This window comes from Daucus carota, chromosome 2, assembly GCF_001625215.2.
Source record: "Daucus carota subsp. sativus chromosome 2, DH1 v3.0, whole genome shotgun sequence".
Classification (NCBI taxonomy): domain Eukaryota; kingdom Viridiplantae; phylum Streptophyta; class Magnoliopsida; order Apiales; family Apiaceae; genus Daucus; species Daucus carota.
The window spans coordinates 31,192,406-31,211,347 of record NC_030382.2 but is presented as its reverse complement, the minus strand read 5'-3'; the positions used below and the strand labels follow the sequence as shown (position 1 = coordinate 31,211,347).

Genomic DNA, 18,942 nt, shown 5'->3' with positions numbered 1-18,942 from the left:
GACTTTTTACACAAACGATACAAATAAGTGCTTATAAACTAGAAGCTGGCTTTTAAAGGGGTAAACAAACGCACACTAAAATTGTATGTATTTTCAATGATTTTTTAAGACTTTAAAATTAATATTCACATTAATTGTTTATGTTAATAATATTATGTTTATATTTTTGTTCAAACTTTTTATTTATTAAATAAAATATATGTTTATTAGATACACGTAACATTAATATTTGTACTGTTATTCTTTTAGTAACTTACAAATGTTAACTATTTAAGTGATTGCTTCTTTATTTGATGTAATTAAATGTAATCATTTATAAAAAGTTCATTGGATAATATTATCCGCTTTTAATCGTTAATATGTAAAAATAGAATGTGGAAAATAGTTTTCATTTAAGTTTCGAAACATAACAAACAAGGACAGGACAGTAACAATACAGCAAACTCTTGCTTTTGAATATTCACTTAGCACCATACCACAATCCAACATATATCAAAGTGCTCAAATTCACATTACTATCATTCTGCAGTAGCTCTCCCTTATTTTCTGTTTCTGATTTTTGGTGACCTTCAACCTATACTACATGATTCCAGTTACATACCAAAAGAAGTTTACCTACCGATTTTTTTAAAAAGATTTAAAAAAAATGATGCTCAAATAAACAAATTAAATTAACGTATTCATAACTTACACATAATTGGTGACCCTTTGCAGTAGACGCTTTATGACCCTCCAGTATAATTCAGTGAATGATAATCTTCAAGCAACTCATTCATCCACTGTTTTATTCATCAATGGAAGATGTGCTGTTGCTGTTTCCAACCCAGTATCGTTTTGTCACAACTAATATCTTTTCGGGTATTAAAGGGCCATCTTCGTGGTCATACATTTTCGAGTCCCATCTCATACCTCTGACAATTTGATTTACTGTGTTCAAGACATTGACCTCATCATGAAGGATAACCGACCCATCAGGCCGAAGTATGCGATCCATCTCCAGAAGAATGTCCTCTAACTCACACCTGTATATCCATTATGTTTTCAACTTGTAAGAGCAATTCCAATGCAATACCAAATGCAAAAGAAATCAACTCCAAAGGGGTTGAAAACTTGGATGCAAATATGCATAAATGCATAATTGGTGCCAAATTTGCATCCAAGGATGCATTTATGCATCTTTGCCACCTCACCGTTTAACTAGAATTGGAGGGAACAATTAATGCATCCCATCATGTGAGTGAAAGTTAAAAAGTTAGCAAAAAGGTGGCTAAAATTTTGGCATAGTTACATTAGGAACTACTTTATGCATCTAGCATTGGAGTGCAAGTTTTATTTTAGGACCAAAAAACATTTTTTGATGTCATATTATAGCAATGACTATAGCTATTTTGTATCCAGCACTGCTCTAAGGACTCAACGCCAAGGTGGGGCTTGATTGCGCATCATGTGACAGCAGATTTTTTTGCTCTCCCATATTAACAAACAATATTGAAGAAGGTATTATCCTAGTTCATCATTTTACTACATGATCATATGTTAAGATAGTCAAACAATCATAGATGAGTGATGCAAGGCACTGTACAAGGAACATGGAACTTACTTGTTTTGGTACAAGCTGAACAAACCATTTGCATGGATGAGGTCATATGTCCTTGGGTAAGTAGAAAAACCTTCACACCTGGAAAAATGAAAGCAACAAAGAGGTAGTAAACAAAAGCAGACTCAGTGGGACTTGCACATATGTGGTTACATGAGATTTATACACCATTAATGATTAAACACATTAGCTACACTATTACCATCAACTAGGTCTAGTAAATTCTAAAAGCTAAAGATGGATGTACATTGTTGATACGTACTAACAATACACAATGGAAATTTGAACCCTTATCCTGAAGAACTATTTCTTATATATATACCATTAATTCACTTTTCAAACATCATATCTTATGGCCAAATATATATTCACTTTTATCTGATACATATAAATAATAATGCACGCTTACAGGCTGAAGATTGATTTCCTATAGTGTGCAAAGAAAAATTATGTTGATCCATGTACTCTAAGAGCCGTGAGCATGTGTGTCATGATAGAGCTTTACTCCCAACGAAACTCAAACTAGAAACGCAAATAGAAGCTTTGACTTTTACACTTTCCCAAACAATATAATATAATATTTAACTGCTTTTTATATGCCAACCAAGTAAAAGCGCTTCTGTTATAAATGGCTTGTTACTTTTTGATACAAATAATCCATGATTGGGAGCATTAAATTTGCAAAAGTGAAGGGAAAGACCTTGCATAAAGCTTTTCAAAGATAAAAACAGATTAAACCCATTCGGAAAAGATTACAAGTAACTCTATCCAACATCAATCAACAAAACAATGAAGGTCATATAAGGGATATAAGATTATGTTTGAAAAGTTATATGACAGAGAAAGAGAAGCAGATATGCCGAACATACCAGTCGTGATATATTCCAATCAGGCCTCTTTCATAAATAACACCCAAAGTGTTTGGAGCAATAGTAGGCACCACATTCATTACCCATGATTTTGGTGAATTGAGCGCTGCCGCAAAGCCCCCAAGGCCGGCATTCATATCCATTATGTTCCGGTATCGTGTAGAGCCAAGTAACTGCCTGATTCTTTTGTACGTCTGTAAACGATGTTTCCACAATTTATTGTCTTTCTGATATAATTCGACAGTGACCTCTGGGACAAGTCCTTTAGCTATTCGAGGAGGAACTGCAAATAACCTGAGTGGAAACTTCTGCAATTCGCCTCCGGCTACCTCATTGGCACTAGAAACCTCAAGGTAAGGGCTTATGCATGATTTCATTTCCTTGTACCTTAAATAGGTCATAGGTTGTAGCAAAGAAAAAAATAAGTAAGAGACTCTTAAAGCAAATAATCTAAGAGCATATCCAATAGGCTCTTCAAACAAGCTTTTAGTTTAAATTTTAAAGATGTGTAAACTTAGTGCTCCAATAAGCTCTTAGAGGCTCTTTAAAAATTTAAGAGCCTCCTCTCTCCTCTCTATTAAAGAATGTCCAGATACTCTTAACTTATCATTTATGAATATAGTATTTACTTCCCTCCAATTCTATTTATTTTCCTCCATTTATTTCTCCAACTTTTCCCTCAAATAAGAACACGATATAAATAGAGAGCGGGTATAAAGACTAAAGAGTGGTGTTGGAGTTGTCGAGTTGTTCAATGTATTAAGTTACTAGGAGCCACATATTATATTAGTTTTTTACAAGAATGATTTTAAGAGCCTGTTGGAGATGCTCTAACCTCAACAATGATGCGTCTAATTATGTCAACCTATGTGCTGATAAATGCATTATGGAAGACTACACCTTATTCAATGCTAAAGAGAGAAAGGAACTCTACCAAATAAATCTCCTATTAGAAATACAGATTACCACTTGAATTGCAGTTTATTTTGCATATTTTATTTACTTCATCCGGTATCAAATATCTTTAAAAAATATTGAAAACATAAATAGGTACTTATGCAGGTATCAGCACATTTATATGTTATTACTGTTTCTTAGCTCACAAATTAAACTATATCATATTAAGAAACCAGAGAGAAGAGAGAAAAACGTTAATAGTCAATCAAGGATCATTATAGTCAAAGTAAAATTCTAGAGGCATTCCTCTAACCTAGGTAATATGGGCTAGTGTAAAACAAAAACAGAAGCAGTCCGTATAGTAAATCACAAACCGGAATGCACAGTGACCTACCAGACATTATCAGCATCACTAGATTGACAAGTATTGGCCGGATTCCTCTGGCAGGATTCAGCGTTTATTTTCTTTCTCCAAATGGCAATATCTCCCTTTTCATACTTCTTCTCCCAACAAAGACGTTCGGCTAGCTCTTCAATTTTTCTCTGCTCAGCCTTGACTTCTTCTTTAGATCGTTTCCACGTCTTATAGTAAGTCTTCCAATTGATTGGAGGGCCAGACAAGATCCAGTAGCCCCCAGGTCTAAGAATTCTATCAACTTCCATTAAGTACATCCCGTCTGCAAACGTAGGTCAACGTGCAGTAGTCATTGTCATGATTCATCTTCTATATAATTACTTGGAAGGCAAACACAATATCCCAATTTTATATTTGATAGATTTATTTGACAAACACTAAAAAATCACTAACAATATATCTGACGCTGTCACACACACACACGCCATGTATTTACTGGCGTCAAACAAGCAGACTTCCTTCAGCTAACTTCCAAAAACTTCTGGTGGCATTTGGCTCAACTTATTTTTCAAAAGTAAGTCCTTATTTCAAAAAGTAGATAGATGTGTGCTTTTTTCTGAAAATAATTACTTATTTTTGCTAAACAAGGAACATGAACCACTTCTACAATATTTATTTCTAAAAAAATTAAATAAATATAAACTTTTTACATAATCAAGTCCATATGAAAATAATCCACATTACATGACCCTACTGGTCAACAGTGTAGATGATAAAAGTACTTCTAATAGAATGCCTAACGTCTTGAATCCTAAGACACAGTGAACTTTCCTTTTGGATGACAGAAAAGGTATTTACTCAATAATCCACATTAGCTTCTTGTTATAAAAATATCACAACTTTCCTCAGAGTCTTGATCTGAAATATATTGTAAGAAACCATACTAGATAATGTAGAGAAATCAGCACAGAATTAGACAATCCTACATTTCCAATTCTATACTTACCATTTGCGGTCCATGGAATCAGACAACGAGAACACTGAGCCATATCAAATGCTCTTGATGGATATGGAAGATGAATTGTTCCTAGAACACCAATAACAGCAGGGACTCCTCTTTCTAGAGCAAACTGCACTTGAGCTTCATGATTGTCCCTTGGGGCAAATGACATGGCCAATACATTTCTCTTCATCAACGAAGCACCCCAGCTTGCAACCTGTATCGTAAATGGTTCAATCAAGTACAACATAACTAAATTAAAAAAGCAATAAACAGAAGTAACAGGTTAAGGGTGTAGCTGTGAAGCCCTGCAACTAATTCAAACAATAATCATATAATTGACTTACAAATGGACAATCAAAAATAAGCAACAAGCTAGCCTTGCATTGATAATTTGTCATAATCAACTATGATATACTGCACATATTCGCAAATAACTTCCTTCTATAAAAGACAATATAACTCGCTTGTTTTTTGATGTTTAGAACTAGTTGTTACATTGACAAAAAGTTTGAAAAAGATAAACAGGAACCAATTTTGATGAATTCAGAGTATAGGCCAAGCAGAAACAGAAGATATGATAATCTGTGGACCATTTGATGTGCATGCGTTTACAACAGGCAACACAGACATTGTTAAGCATGGCTACTACACAGGGGAATTCAGTAGCAACTAGTAAATTGTCAACAAATAAGAACATAATAGATACATTTTCAGTCACGAACTTGTTGTTGCACAATAACAATAATACGAGAGCATGCTAATGAGTATAAACTAGCGACAGAATACAATCATGCAGGTGGATGAAGGAAGATATGCAGTGCTACAGAGAAATAACTAATAAGCAAAGAAATATCATACCCCACAACCAGTGTCCAGTGCAGTTCTTACAGATCCATCTTTAATAGGAATTACTGATGCAAGTTCATCAATATATGCATCTGCACCTTGTGGGAACATTGTCCCACCGCCTGGAAACTTAAAGACGTTACCATGATATTCCACCCAGTGCTGAACAGCCTTTTGATATGTCAAGCTTTTATAAGGAACATTAGCATAATGAACATAATCGCGGCCTTTTGGCCAAGGAAATTGAATCATATAGCCCTTGGGTGCTGGAATAAGGCATTTCAATTTTTCTTCTTGTGGGGGACAATGTCTTTCCCTATATATCATATTCTCCCTTGGGAAGTTCATAGCACGTTTCTGTTCTTGGCAAGGAGTATAATCAGTATATTTCACATCACATGGCTTATATATCTTGGTTATGGGCTTTGAAGAATTGACGACTAGAACACTTTTGTGATGAGGCTCAAAGTCTAAAGTGGGAAATATGTTGCAGTCTGTTTGCTTTGTTATTTCCAGTGCTATGCTATCACCCTTTCCAAAACCACTCTTTTGCCATGCTCCAAGCAAGTAAAAGAAACAGCACAGACCAAGTACAAAGAATATAGACAGCGGGTTTCGTCCTCTATTACCAGGAGGGTTATTCTTGGAGCCCATATCGTGCTTCAGAAAGAAACCAGAAGCTTGCCACTAATGCGTCACTCCTAATCCTAGTTCCTCAGAGACTCGGCTATAGCACGCCCTGCATATAACAGTTTGATCTTTTTAGGTCATTTGTACTAAAATCTGAACAAGGCTCTAGTAAGTAGGTAAAAAGGAAAATAGTTATCTACCCATTTCTTGTAATTTTGGTCTTGCTTTTCTCCAATAAAAACAACAAAAACTTTAACTACTTTAAAAGTAAGCCAAATAGATTATTAGTAACAAGTAACATACAAATAATTATGTGTTTTAAGAATGGTGAGAAATGTCATTCATACATTTTAAAATCTGAATAGACTTGGAAGACTTATATAGAACAAAACTACAAGTGATGAGAACAAGAGTTCAAATTTATTTAGATCTCACTCAGTTCGTTTGGAGCTACTTAAATCTGCATTAACCTAATGTCTTGTGACAAGACATTAGCAAGTCAGACAAGACTCTTGTCTCACTTGCTAGTGTGGCGGAGTAGATTATAACTTATAAGATATCTTTATGTCAAGCTCCATTTTGCCTTTCCCCAAACTAGTATCTTACTACTTAGTTGAAAGTTGATGGAAGGGTGAAGCTATAGATTTGGTAAATCTGTATGGTCTTGAAGTTGAATCTGTCTTTTTAAATGTTAAATCAACAAATTATAACATGATGCTGTCCAAAGAGCTAAACAAAGAACCATCAGTTATTTTGCCGCTGGCATTGTCCATACAAGAGATGAATAAGTAGCCTAATCTGGATGCAACAGCAATGCACATATCTACCAAAATTTTGATATGTCAAAGAAATAAACATCAGGCACGCATACACGAGAGCATAAACAAATATAATTGTGGTTTAACTCATTAATCATAATGGAATTAAAAAGTAGCACGAAGTATATTCTTATGGTATAAAAAAGCTAATAATGGTGTCGCAAGACGAATTATTATTCACCGCAACTAGTATATACGTCATGCTAATGTTTTATCTATATTGAGGTATAATGATGATGATGTCATTTTGATATACTGGATAAGTGCATCATCGAGATTAGCTCGAAAGGATTCACTCATCAGTCATCTCACACCAAGTTTGGACAAACCCATCAACAAACCAGTGCCAGTAATATATTTCTCAGTATTCAATTGTTTGGATAGCATCAAGCTGTCATTTGTTAATTGCATTTCAAAGGGCTGATTTCAATCTTAAACAAGACTCATCCAGCATCTGTAAAGCAGGTCAATCTTCCATCTTCCGACCAACCAGTAAGATGCTAATATGGGGAAAGGTGCCAAAGTGGACCTTCACAAAGAGGTAGTATATAGTCTACACCGCTACACTGCGAAGAAAACATGTGGCTAATTGGTACCGTATCAACTGAGGAAGGGCTGTCGATTGAATGAATTGAAATTGCCGACCCCAAATCAGCACAGCTAACATTTTTCTCTTAGTTAAACTTTTGGGATGGCATCAAGCTATCATTTGCTGATTTAGCATTTAAATGGACTGATCTTGAACTCATAAACAAGACTCTTCCCGCATCTCTATAGAGGTTTAACTTTCCATCAACTTCCAACCACTTGGTAAAATATTAGTAGGGGGGAAAGACACCTGAAGTGGAGCTTGCTAGTTGCTCCGCTACACTAGCAAAGCAAACATCTGACTACTTGGTATCATATCAACGAGGAAGGACAGGGGATTGCATAAATTGGAATCGGACAAATCCAAGAAATATAGAGCACAAAATCTAGTAAAGAAGATAACTTTATCATATGTCATGTACACTATACAATGATCACTCTAGCATGTGCAATGATTTATTCACACAATGGACAAAAATCACAACCAACTATTATCATATGATCTTTCAAGTTTAACACTTCTCTGCAAGAGCTTCTGATTCATGTTCAGACATAGATGCTGAAGGAGAACCTCAAGCTAGTGCATAACTAAATTCAGCCCTTAAGTGAAATAAGTAGATTGAGCTAGTAGAATAAGAAGCTTATGGAGAAGATACACATATACTTATGACTGCATAAAGATTCAAACTTTACAAAAGCAATGAGCAAAACAGAAGAAGGGTATGATTAAAAGCTGAATAAACATACAAAACAATGATCTGGGCATAATCATATGGAGACAATTGTTGAATAATTTAGGTCATTTTACCTGAAAATGAAAGACCCTTTACTGGGCAGGAGCTTCAGGATCTGAAAAACTGAAAGCTTTCACAACTGGACTCCACAGTGAACACTCATATAAATGCCCACCAAGTGTGTGTGTGAATAAAGTAGAAAGGGACTAAGATATAAAGACTGTAGATATATGTGAGTACAAAACTTACGAGAAAGAATTAAGGTGATTATAATAATGTGGTACAGAGTAGTGTAATGTGAAATTAAAATGGTGGGGACTGATCGGACGGTGAAAAATCGTCGGTGGTGGGCAATTCAGATTCACCACTGGAAAGAAAGAGACTAGTTTTTTGACTCTTGCCCACTGTTATTCTTGAATCTTGACCCTTGTTTTTCGTTTTAATTGTTAGTAAATGAATATGTTATGTAGACTTTTTTATTTTTTTTGCTAAATACTTGCACTTAGATTTGTTAACAACAGATCTTCGTATTTGTCTCACAGAAATTTACAAACTGACGCACGTGCTGATCTTATTTTAATGAGAACGAGCTATCTTGCCCGTGCTTCGCACACGGGTCATGTTTTATTTTTAATTTTAAATAATTGATTGTAATTTTTGTAAAATTGTAACACATAGAAAAAAAATTTATTTCTTGAATTATTTTTTATTATTATATGATTGACATTGTTCGGGTGCTTATCCCAAACATTAAATCAGATGTCCGAGACTCGTTCTGAATTACAGTCTTCTAATTATTCGATGCACACACAGGATATCACAGCTGATTTTATGCTTGATCAAAATACGGAAACATGATATATTGTCAGAAATATTAAGGAATATAAATATTTTAAATTGTTTAGAAAATAAAAAGAGATAGGCACCTCTAAATAAGTCATGTAATGTTTGCTAATATTAAATATTTAAAGTGAAAAGTGAAATATAACATGTAAGGTTCCGGGAATTTTAGTTTTGTGAGGCTTAGCTTTTGGTTATTCCAGGAATGCTAATGACCATTAATGGTGCTACTGAGTACTGGAAATGATTAAAATTGAAGTTGATTTCAGAGCCAATTTAAGTACATAAGAAATGTATTGATCTCTCCAAGGTTCAGTATAAATTTACAGCACTCTGAATTATCATATGGGCAGATTTTAACCATGTGAAAATCTTATAAATCAGTAGTTATAAACCAGGCAGCTAAGCTATCCTCTTAATACATGGATTACTAACAATTCACAGTGCATAAGATCAAGTAACAGATGTCCGTAGATGCACTAAAGCATCATTGAAATGCTACAATAATAAGTAAAAGCAAACTATTCAGACCCTTCTTTTAAATAATATTGATATGTTAGCATATCATCTTAAATGATTCATGTGATATGTTAGGATATCAGCTTGATGCATCTTTAATATTTATAGTGTTTGGAACACTATAAATAAGTGCAGTATTGTAATAAACAGTTTAGAAAAGACATTCATCAATAATATAATAACAATAATCCGAAGCATCATTCAATAATTCAATAAGTTTTGGAAAAACGGAAATAACATAACTAACATCAATTGCGAATAGTTTCTAATTGAGAATAAAAATGCAAAAGTGGACAATGAGATTCCTAGGATGACCTCTCCATCCAGTTCGAGCATGGACTGATCATACGCTGCCAAAGCTTTTCATGGAGATAGTTAGGTCTACTTCTCCTGTAACACAGCATTCAAACATGTCAAGGATAACAGTGCCGACACAAATATTCATATAATCAGAATAGGCAATCAAAGAATTTCCAAAGGAGCCTACCAATTTTATTTTTTTTGAAGAAGACCTAGCAGTTCCTGGTGTGTCGAGGCCTTGTGATACTTTTGCAGCAGAGGTCTGAAAGGCAAATATCTGTCAGTTTTCTTTAATTTATTTACACACATCCTTAGCATGTCTGGTATGGTATGCTATCAAAATTTTTTTGCAAAAAACATAATAAAGGCGTTTGCGAATAAGATGCATGAATCTTACATCTCCATTTGTATCAGTTGTGCTAGAGGTGCCTGATACTGAACACATTGCTGAGGAAGAAGCCGCTGCATCACAGACATCAACAGCAAAAAACAATCTGCTATTCGCCTTGACATTGTCCTCGTTTATAAGAACCTTAAGCTTCAGCTCTTTTCCTGTCAGAGCTTTAATTTCCGGTGGAAAATCATTGGCTGTTTGGTTCTGTCAGTTATATAGGAAGCAATTGTAAACTAATCTCATGCGATGGAATAATAAACACAAAAATTGATCTTCAATTTCGAAACGTACCCTAAGCTTGTCGGAAATCATTTTTGTTGCTGTAACACCAAGCATCCTCTTCACTCCTCGGTCCATCAGAACAAAGTTGTATGCCTCTGTGGTGTCCTCCCCAAGAATGACAACCCTATACCTGAATCAGACAACCAAAGACCAAATTTTTTTATCAGTTTTAATTCATAAAAAATATCATGTCAAAAAATGTATCGAGTTGTCAGGTGAAACCACCTTTTCTCTGCCACAGGAATGCAATGATTGCAATTTTTGCAAAAGAATTTGCCAGCCTGCTTCTCCACTTCAGTCTCACACCCTCCACAGCTATTGCACCACCAGCCATTTTCTTCCACACTTATGACCTTGACAACACAGTACACTTGTTTCTGCAGGTTAAAAGGTTAATTTTGCAAAAATAATGGCAAGTCTAAAAAATATAACCCCTAATCACTCATAACCAAATTTGTGTCCAATTTCGAATTATTGGATTAAGTTCATGAACCTTAATATACTCTCCAGTAATCTTCTCACTTAGCTCCTTCAGTGTCATTGTTTCCACAATGTGCTGCACAACTCTCTGAGTGGGCGTCTGTGTGGCTGCATCACCAGCCGTGTATCCTTCATCAATAAGCCTGTTTTTTTTCCGAGTCAGCCAAGCAACAATATCAAATAATGTATACATGTGCTTTAATTATAAATTAAAGAATAAGACTAAAGTGAATGACCTTTGACGCATTGCAATCACAGAATCAATATGAAGATTCATATATATCTTGGATGATGGCACTGTGTTGATTTGCACAGTATCTGGATAAACATAAAGAAATAAAGAAATGTTATTAAATGCTGCATCATTAAGTTTAAATTAAGGCAGGGTTTAATTTTTAGTTATTGAATGAAGTAGGGAATAGTATTCTAACTCTTGTATATTTTTAAGCTTGGTACTGGCAAGAATCACGATGATAGTTGTGTCGCCTGCCTTTTGTTTTTCCTCTTGTGTCGTCAATGCGAGATCACCCCATACAGTGACATTACTCGAATACCTGCACAGTTATAGCCACATGAGATGAAATAACCCAGAAAGAATTGTTGAGTAAGTACACAACGATTTTTCTTATATTTTTGCTGCTGTGTAGGAAGACATTGCTTATGAAGATGAGACAGGAAAAGTTTACAAAGCCGACTACTATGACAGGCTTGGGAGGACCGTGGTTGTCATGAGACCAGGTTACCAGGTTGATAAAAGTGTATATTACACTATAAAAATTTTCATATAAAAGCTATTATATTAAGTAATATATCTTGCATACTTCTCTTGACATGTGCTTTAATCTCTATTATGGCAGAATTCCACGTCAAATGAAGGGCAATTCAAGTACTTGGTTTATAGTTTGGAAAAGGCCATAATGAACATGGGATGAGGTCAGGAGAAGTAATTACATATGCTCACTTATAAAACACCGACTAATACACCATGATACAATTTGTACCTATAGTTGGCAGGATTATATGATTCTGTGTTCCTGTCCAGTAGACAAATTCATGAGGTTTTCGTTTAGTTCTACTTATGCATAATAAATGTAAGTTTTTACCTATTAATCACAATAATGCTAAAGTATTTTTAAAAATCCAACATAAAAAAGTTACACATATAAGATCAGGAAACACGTGAATAACATCTAGCTGAACTTTTTCAAATATCATACTTTGATATCAAATATATATACTTTATACATGTTAGCCTTTGTACATGTACTTGAAGCCCTAAATTTAATACATTGCTGTGCCTTTTCATGCTACACTTAAAGTTATATCCTGGATCTCTCATAGCAATGCAGGAGTTTAGAACTTTTAGCTATTGTGTTATTTTTTTTACGCAGAGTTGAACCTGGTTTTTTTACATTATCAAATGCTCTTTCTCTGGCACATTGTAAATGCTCTTTCTCTGACTAATTGTATGTGATTCTAAACGCCCTGCTCTACTCGACTTTCACTGTCAAAACATTAATAGCTTAAATGCCGCTTATAATAAAATGTTTAAACTTCCTGTCAATTAGTTAGTGCATCTAATACAATTCAATCAATCATAGCCTCAATCAAAATGCCTGCTTATAATAGAATGTTTACCAGACAGATCAACACCAAGTAGCCTTCTTTGTGATGGCGTAAGATACCCCTGCGTTTTGCCACCAAGAATCTGATTACCTGTGAAGTAGAGACAGACATCACATGGAGTAGGTAAGGCAGGAGGGTGTATTATATATATTATCCATTGCAAAAATATATATTTATTCTAACAGTAATAAACTTGACAGATGACATATAAGATCAGGAAACACGTGAATAACATCTAGCTGAACTTTTTGAAATATCATACTTTGATATCAAATATATATACTTTATACATGTTAGCCTTTGTACATGTACTTGAAGCCCGAGGTTTAATACATTTTTGTGCCTTTTCATGCTACACTTAAAGTTATATCCTGGATCTCTCATAGCAATGCATGAGTTTAGAACTTTTAGCTATTGTGTTATTCTTTTTACGCAGAGCTGAACCTGGTTTTTGTACATGATCAAATGCTATTTCTCTGGCACATTGTAAATGCTCTTTCTCTGACTAATTGTATGTGATTCTCTACATAAATCTGGATCATCATCATAAACGCTATAACCATGTAAGAGACTACGTTCCGATGTAACCATCCTTGTCTTATATTTATCAAATCAAAAAAAGGATGAGAATGTCAAATTAAGGAACTACTCTTGGAATTAATACCTGTACACGAACCCAGGGTGTAGTGTGATGGCTGCTGGTGTACATTAACATTACGTGCTGGAGTCTGAAAACTTGATTCTGGCAGAGATGCAGATGCTCTATTCGGTTCCAAATTCTCACGATTCGCAGATGACACATTACCAGATGTCTGCACATCATTGGAAGATCGCCTCCGTTGTGCTAACAACACCCAAAAATGTAAAAGATTGCTTTGAGTGATTCGCATCGTTTCTTTCAAAAATATTGTTTTAACATATATAATATTTAGTAAATTCATTTACGCTCACCATTTCTAAAAGCCGAAGGAGAAACAACACCTAAAGGTATGCGCTTACGACCTGTTCGAAAATATATCGCAACAAACGGATAGAACGCATCTTCAAAACACGAATATATAACCACATAATTCAGTTTCCGAAACAAAACAGAGGAGACGGAGACTGACCACTGTCCATGGCTACTACATGCAGCGGAGATCGCAATGAGTGGAAGGCTTCACCACTCTGTTTCCGTCGGTGTGGGAGCTAGAAAACCGAAATAGTTAGCAACTCCTGAAATCGTCACAACAACCGGTAAAAACTCATTCACTTCAAATCGAAAGAAAGATTATATGCGATTGTAACTGATCACCCATAACTTGAAAGAGATGGAGATAACAGGTCCTGAAATTTTGGAGAAACACAACCAACCCAAAAATTCAAAAAATCGAACCATGTATTACCCAGGGGTAAAGAATGAGTGCCCTGAAAATACGGGTCGTTGCAACCGCAGTACAAACACAAAAGGAGGGATGGGTCGCCCGCTTGGATTCGGAATCTTCATCTGTTATCGAAGAACTTTGCTGCAAGTGTTTCCGGGTCGGGAACCCGATGCAGTTTGGGTAGTCCAATAGCAACGTGAATTTACTGATAACACCCCTGGCAGTAGTATCAGAAAAAAAACAGAAAGGACATAAAAAGTAAATATCCCATTTGTTTGTATTCACAAATTAGGATTATATAGATATAGATATAGATATAGATATAGATATAGATATAGATATAGATATAGATAGATATAGATATAGATATAGATTTGTTTGTATTCACAAATTAGGATTATATAGATATAGATATAGATTTTTATCTAAATTTATAATCCGTATACTGGTTTCTACGATTGTTATATAATTAAAAAAGACTTTATATCTTTATATTTATGTTTTAACTAAAAACATAGTTATATTTTAGATGGATATTAAAATGAAAAATACTAGATAACTCAAATTCTTTTTCAAAGAAAAAATAAATACTCAATTGTCAATACGTAAACGATAACTTTCTTAATATAATATGGGATTCTGCGTGAATACGTATGTGTCCTAAATTAAAATTGTCGTGTGTTATGTCATATCATATAATAAATATTTAGGAAATTTCATTTGGAGTATTAATGCAATAAAATATTTGTATGCTTACTCTCTCGTGTAATTACTGTGTCTGGTTTTAGTTTCTTAAAAGCATCTCCGATGAGTTTTTTATACTACCTCCATCCCAAATTAGATGACCCCGTTGACTTTGGGCACGTAACTTTAGGTGCATTGACCGTCTACTTCCGAAATTTATTTTTTTATTTTTGCTTTTATATATAAAAATATCATATTTTAATTTTTATTTGCAAAAATAAAATTTTAAAAATAAGTCATGTAGCTATGCGGTCAATGAACCTTAAATTGTGTGCCCAAAGTCAACGGGGTCATCTAATTTGGAATGGAGGGAGTAACTCTTAACACTAAATTTAATGAATGAGTCAAAGATTAGTGCTTTAATGAGTTCTTGAAACTCTTTAAAATTTAAGAGTGTGCTCCCTACTCTTTTAAAGAGTATCCAATCGCTTGTAACTTTTTATTTATAAATATAATATTAATTTTTCTCCAATTTTCTCTCTCTTTCAGTTAACTTCCCTTTCTCATTTAAATAAAATAAATATAAAATGTGGATAAAGAACTAAGTAGAAAAAGAAAAAGTTGAAGGAGTTCTCACGTTGTCTAATGTATTAACATACTCCAATGTATTTCTATGCTCTAATGTATTTCTATGCAGGTGTTGTGTGCATATTTGAGATTTGAACATGTAACACAGTACACTAGGGATGGCACGGGGGCACTTCGGGGTCGGGGAGTGCTATCCCCGCCCCCATCCCCGAATTCAATGCCCATCCCCAACCCCGCCCCGAACCCCGAATGGGGATTGTTTTCCTCCCCGATCCCCGCCCCGAACGGGGAATGGGGATCCCCGCGTGGATTCGGGGAATTTTAGTTTTTTAAAAAATAATAATTTTATAATATATAATATATTTTTTCAATAAAAAAACAAACTACTAACTAATAATATACTAATAAAATAATAATATTTTATATTTTTAACATTAAATCATATTAAAATTGATTTACAATATAAATAAACGACAATTTTTAAGTTATTAAATATATTATATTACAATATAATAATAATCGATCAATAAAAATTAAGATTATATTTTAAAATTATAAAAGGTATCTATTTTTAATGATATATTTAGTATAATATATATTAATATGGGGAATTGATAAATAAGCTCCAAACTTTACTATTTAAGCTCCATTTCAATTTTTTTCCTTTACCCAAATAGCATAATCACCTATAATATAGATGAAACATGTGTAGAAAGCATGAGTAAATGTGGTATAAAATATGAAATTGGAGTTTACATAGTAAAATGTGGAGCTTATTTATCAATTCCCTAAATATATTATTATTTACATATAAAAAATTATTATTTACATATATATACAATCGGGGTCGGGGATCGGGGCGGGGAGACACGAAACCCCGACCCCACCCCGATCCCCGAATTTTTTATGAAATTTTTCCCGATACCCGCCCCGACCCTGAAAAATTCCCCGAATCCCCGACCCGAACGGGACGGGGAACGGATCGGGGTCGAGCGGGGCGGGGTAAATGCCCATCCCTACAGTACACAATAGTTAATTTCGACTCGTTCTATTTTTGTTTCTAATTTTAGACCCGAACCTCAGATTCTAGTCTAACAAGGAGTTAACCAGATGAGTTAAGGTCTTCAAAGGTTCTACACATACACTAACTCTTAGTGATAATTATCTAGAGTCTTGCATAACTTTCACGACTCCAAATAATGATTAAAGATTAGTTTATTATCTTAAACACAATATCTACTTCTACTTAATCTCTAAAACTTAATACCTACTTTGATGTATCAAAAGTAGAACTACGTTATCTCAAAGATTCATTCTCCATTCTTCACCTTAACTAATTAGGGTTTTGAGAGTCGACTTTCAAAACTAGCCGTCACTTCTCCATTTTTCACCTTCATTCTTTTCATCCAGCAAATCCTTTTCACTCTCCAATCTTCTCCACTATTTACCAGTTTTTTGTTTTTCAATAAAATCGAGTGTTGCTTAAATCTCGAAGATTCCAATTGAGTTTTATTCTCGGATCTGTTTCGGATTTGAGCTTGGGCTTGATTGTTTTCTTAATAAATCAGATCTTTTGAAATCAAAGGTCCGATTGTGTTTTCCCGTCTTGCCTTTTGGCGTGTGTTGATTTAGTACCCAATTTTTGGGTGATTCTGCGTTGTTATATTTGTGATTGTTATGTCTTTACGTGTTATCAATGAGAATGATTAGGATGGAGTTTTGGGAGATCTGACTTATCGCATCATTAATATATTTTCGGCATGTCTATAGCTGACTCCCGGCATGTAGATAAGCCGGGGTATGCTTGGAACGGTGACGATCGCATGTGCTCACCTTTCACAAATTATAGTGTTCACTATTTAAGGACTCTTGTTCCTCATTGCTTAGTTTTTACAACTGAGTCGCCTGAACACCGCAAAAGCTATGGAACTATTACGAAGGTCAATTGTGAAGCTACTATTTTCGGGATTGATGTAGGTTGGATTACTCGAGAAGCCTTTGTATTCATTTTCAGTTTCAAGAATCAGTGTGTTAAGCAGTCTGGAAACAATGCGGCTATTTGTTTAGCTCGTTTTATTGTTTATCAATCTCATTGCATTGTCAGTTGGAGATTTGTCCCGACTAGACTTGTTTTAATTTAATAGAATTAATTTGCATTTTGTCAAAAAAGTAGAACTACGTTTTAACTTAATTCTTCACCCGACTCAACATACGTTAACATCTCAACCACGAGATCAGCAGTCATGAACTATGAAATCCCTTAATTTTTGTTCCACAACAGTTATATAATTAAATAATTTTAACGACTAAAAATACTTGTAATGTACTAAAAGACAAAAACTCCATTATTATTCGTTTAAGTTGTCATGTAATTGATTCAAGATAAACAATATTTTTTTATAAACTAAGAAATAAAATTATAAAAAAATATATTTATAATTAGTTAAAAAATAAAAAAAAGTAAAGTTACCAACATATCTTAATATTAAAAAAATAATCATCTATAAACATATTCTAAACTGAAAATCAAATAAAAAATTATATAAAAAAACGTGAATATTCTTAACTCTAATATATTCTACTCTTAGAGATCTATTGCTCTTATATTATTAAACAGTTTAAATTATAATGTAATTGATATAAGGTAAACAATATATTTTTTATAAAAAAATATATAAAAATTAATCAGAAATAAAAAATATAAAACTAATATTAATAATATATATTAATATTAAAAATATTAATGAATATTTTTTTGTAAGGAAAATATTTATGAATATTGAATAAACATGAAAATATTAAAAGAAATGAATATATTATATATTTTGAAAGTGAATATATTTTTTCTTAATTAATGTCTCTTCTTAATTAAAAATTACTCCCTCCGTCCCCCTGAGTTGTATACATTGGGCGACGGGGACGCGGCACGGACTTTAATGCTCCTGTAAAGTGTAGTTGTGTAATTTATTTTTAAAATTTTCTTTTTCTGAATTAAAGTTTGGATGTTATATTTTTATTCAGAAAAAGAAAATCTCAATGGTTCAGGCTTTCCTGGTATTAGGTATGGGTTTTGTTCATTACAAACCCATACCTGGTGTTTGGTTGAGAATTTTATTTTTGATCCTGGTATTAGGTATGGGTTTTGTTCATTACAAACCCATACCTGGTGTTTGGTTGAGAATTTTATTTCATCAAACCCATTCCTCAAACCCACAAGGTATGAGAATTTCATACCCAAGGGGGGAGGTGGGTATGAAACGTGGGTTTCAGGAATCAACATTGTTCTCTTTTATTTTCATTATTATTTATATTATTTCTTGTAAATTTTTAACACAAAATGAAATTAATGACTTAAAAATGTATATAAATATTAATTTAATGATATTTTAAATTAATTACAATTAACAACTCATAAATATTATAATTCAACCATATTCATTCCACCACTCAACCAAACACCTGATATCATAAATAATACCTCAACGGCTCAACCCCATACCAGCTTAACCCGATTCCTCATTCCAACCC

The 18,942-nt window shown here is 33.8% G+C and overlaps 3 protein-coding genes across 5 annotated transcripts; all 3 read right to left on the bottom strand.

Annotated features, from left to right (window-relative positions):
• Window positions 1-434: 434 nt before the first annotated feature.
• Window positions 435-8,614, bottom strand: LOC108209517 (probable methyltransferase PMT14). 2 transcript variants are annotated; one of them, XM_064087146.1, is made up of 7 exons: window positions 8,412-8,614; window positions 5,580-6,306; window positions 4,725-4,935; window positions 3,758-4,040; window positions 2,467-2,853; window positions 1,601-1,678; window positions 435-1,022 (listed from the first exon to the last, which is right to left on the bottom strand). In XM_064087146.1, exons 2-7 carry the CDS (start codon window positions 6,219-6,221, stop codon window positions 785-787), a joined length of 1,839 nt encoding a protein of 612 aa, XP_063943216.1. In that variant the 5' UTR covers window positions 6,222-6,306; window positions 8,412-8,614; the 3' UTR covers window positions 435-784. The 2 variants fall into 2 exon arrangements, with proteins under 2 accessions (XP_063943216.1, XP_063943217.1); XM_064087147.1 differs by lacking the exon at window positions 2,467-2,853 and having other exon boundaries at window positions 8,412-8,554.
• A 1,279-nt stretch (window positions 8,615-9,893) lies between these two features.
• On the bottom strand, window positions 9,894-11,464 carry LOC108207343 (uncharacterized). The gene is made up of 7 exons (XM_017377798.2): window positions 11,389-11,464; window positions 11,166-11,295; window positions 10,898-11,049; window positions 10,682-10,802; window positions 10,394-10,594; window positions 10,184-10,258; window positions 9,894-10,086 (listed from the first exon to the last, which is right to left on the bottom strand). The coding sequence occupies exons 1-7, from the start codon at window positions 11,427-11,429 to the stop codon at window positions 10,078-10,080; spliced, it is 729 nt and encodes a 242-aa protein (XP_017233287.2). The 5' UTR covers window positions 11,430-11,464; the 3' UTR covers window positions 9,894-10,077.
• A 1,187-nt stretch (window positions 11,465-12,651) lies between these two features.
• On the bottom strand, window positions 12,652-14,229 carry LOC135150152 (uncharacterized). Of its 2 annotated transcripts, none has more exons than XM_064086297.1 (4): window positions 13,888-14,229; window positions 13,730-13,780; window positions 13,455-13,622; window positions 12,652-12,868 (listed from the first exon to the last, which is right to left on the bottom strand). In XM_064086297.1, the coding sequence occupies exons 1-4, from the start codon at window positions 13,895-13,897 to the stop codon at window positions 12,756-12,758; spliced, it is 342 nt and encodes a 113-aa protein (XP_063942367.1). In that variant the 5' UTR covers window positions 13,898-14,229; the 3' UTR covers window positions 12,652-12,755. The 2 variants fall into 2 exon arrangements, with proteins under 2 accessions (XP_063942367.1, XP_063942366.1); XM_064086296.1 differs by having other exon boundaries at window positions 13,443-13,622; window positions 13,888-14,228.
• Between the last annotated feature and the right edge of the window lie 4,713 nt (window positions 14,230-18,942).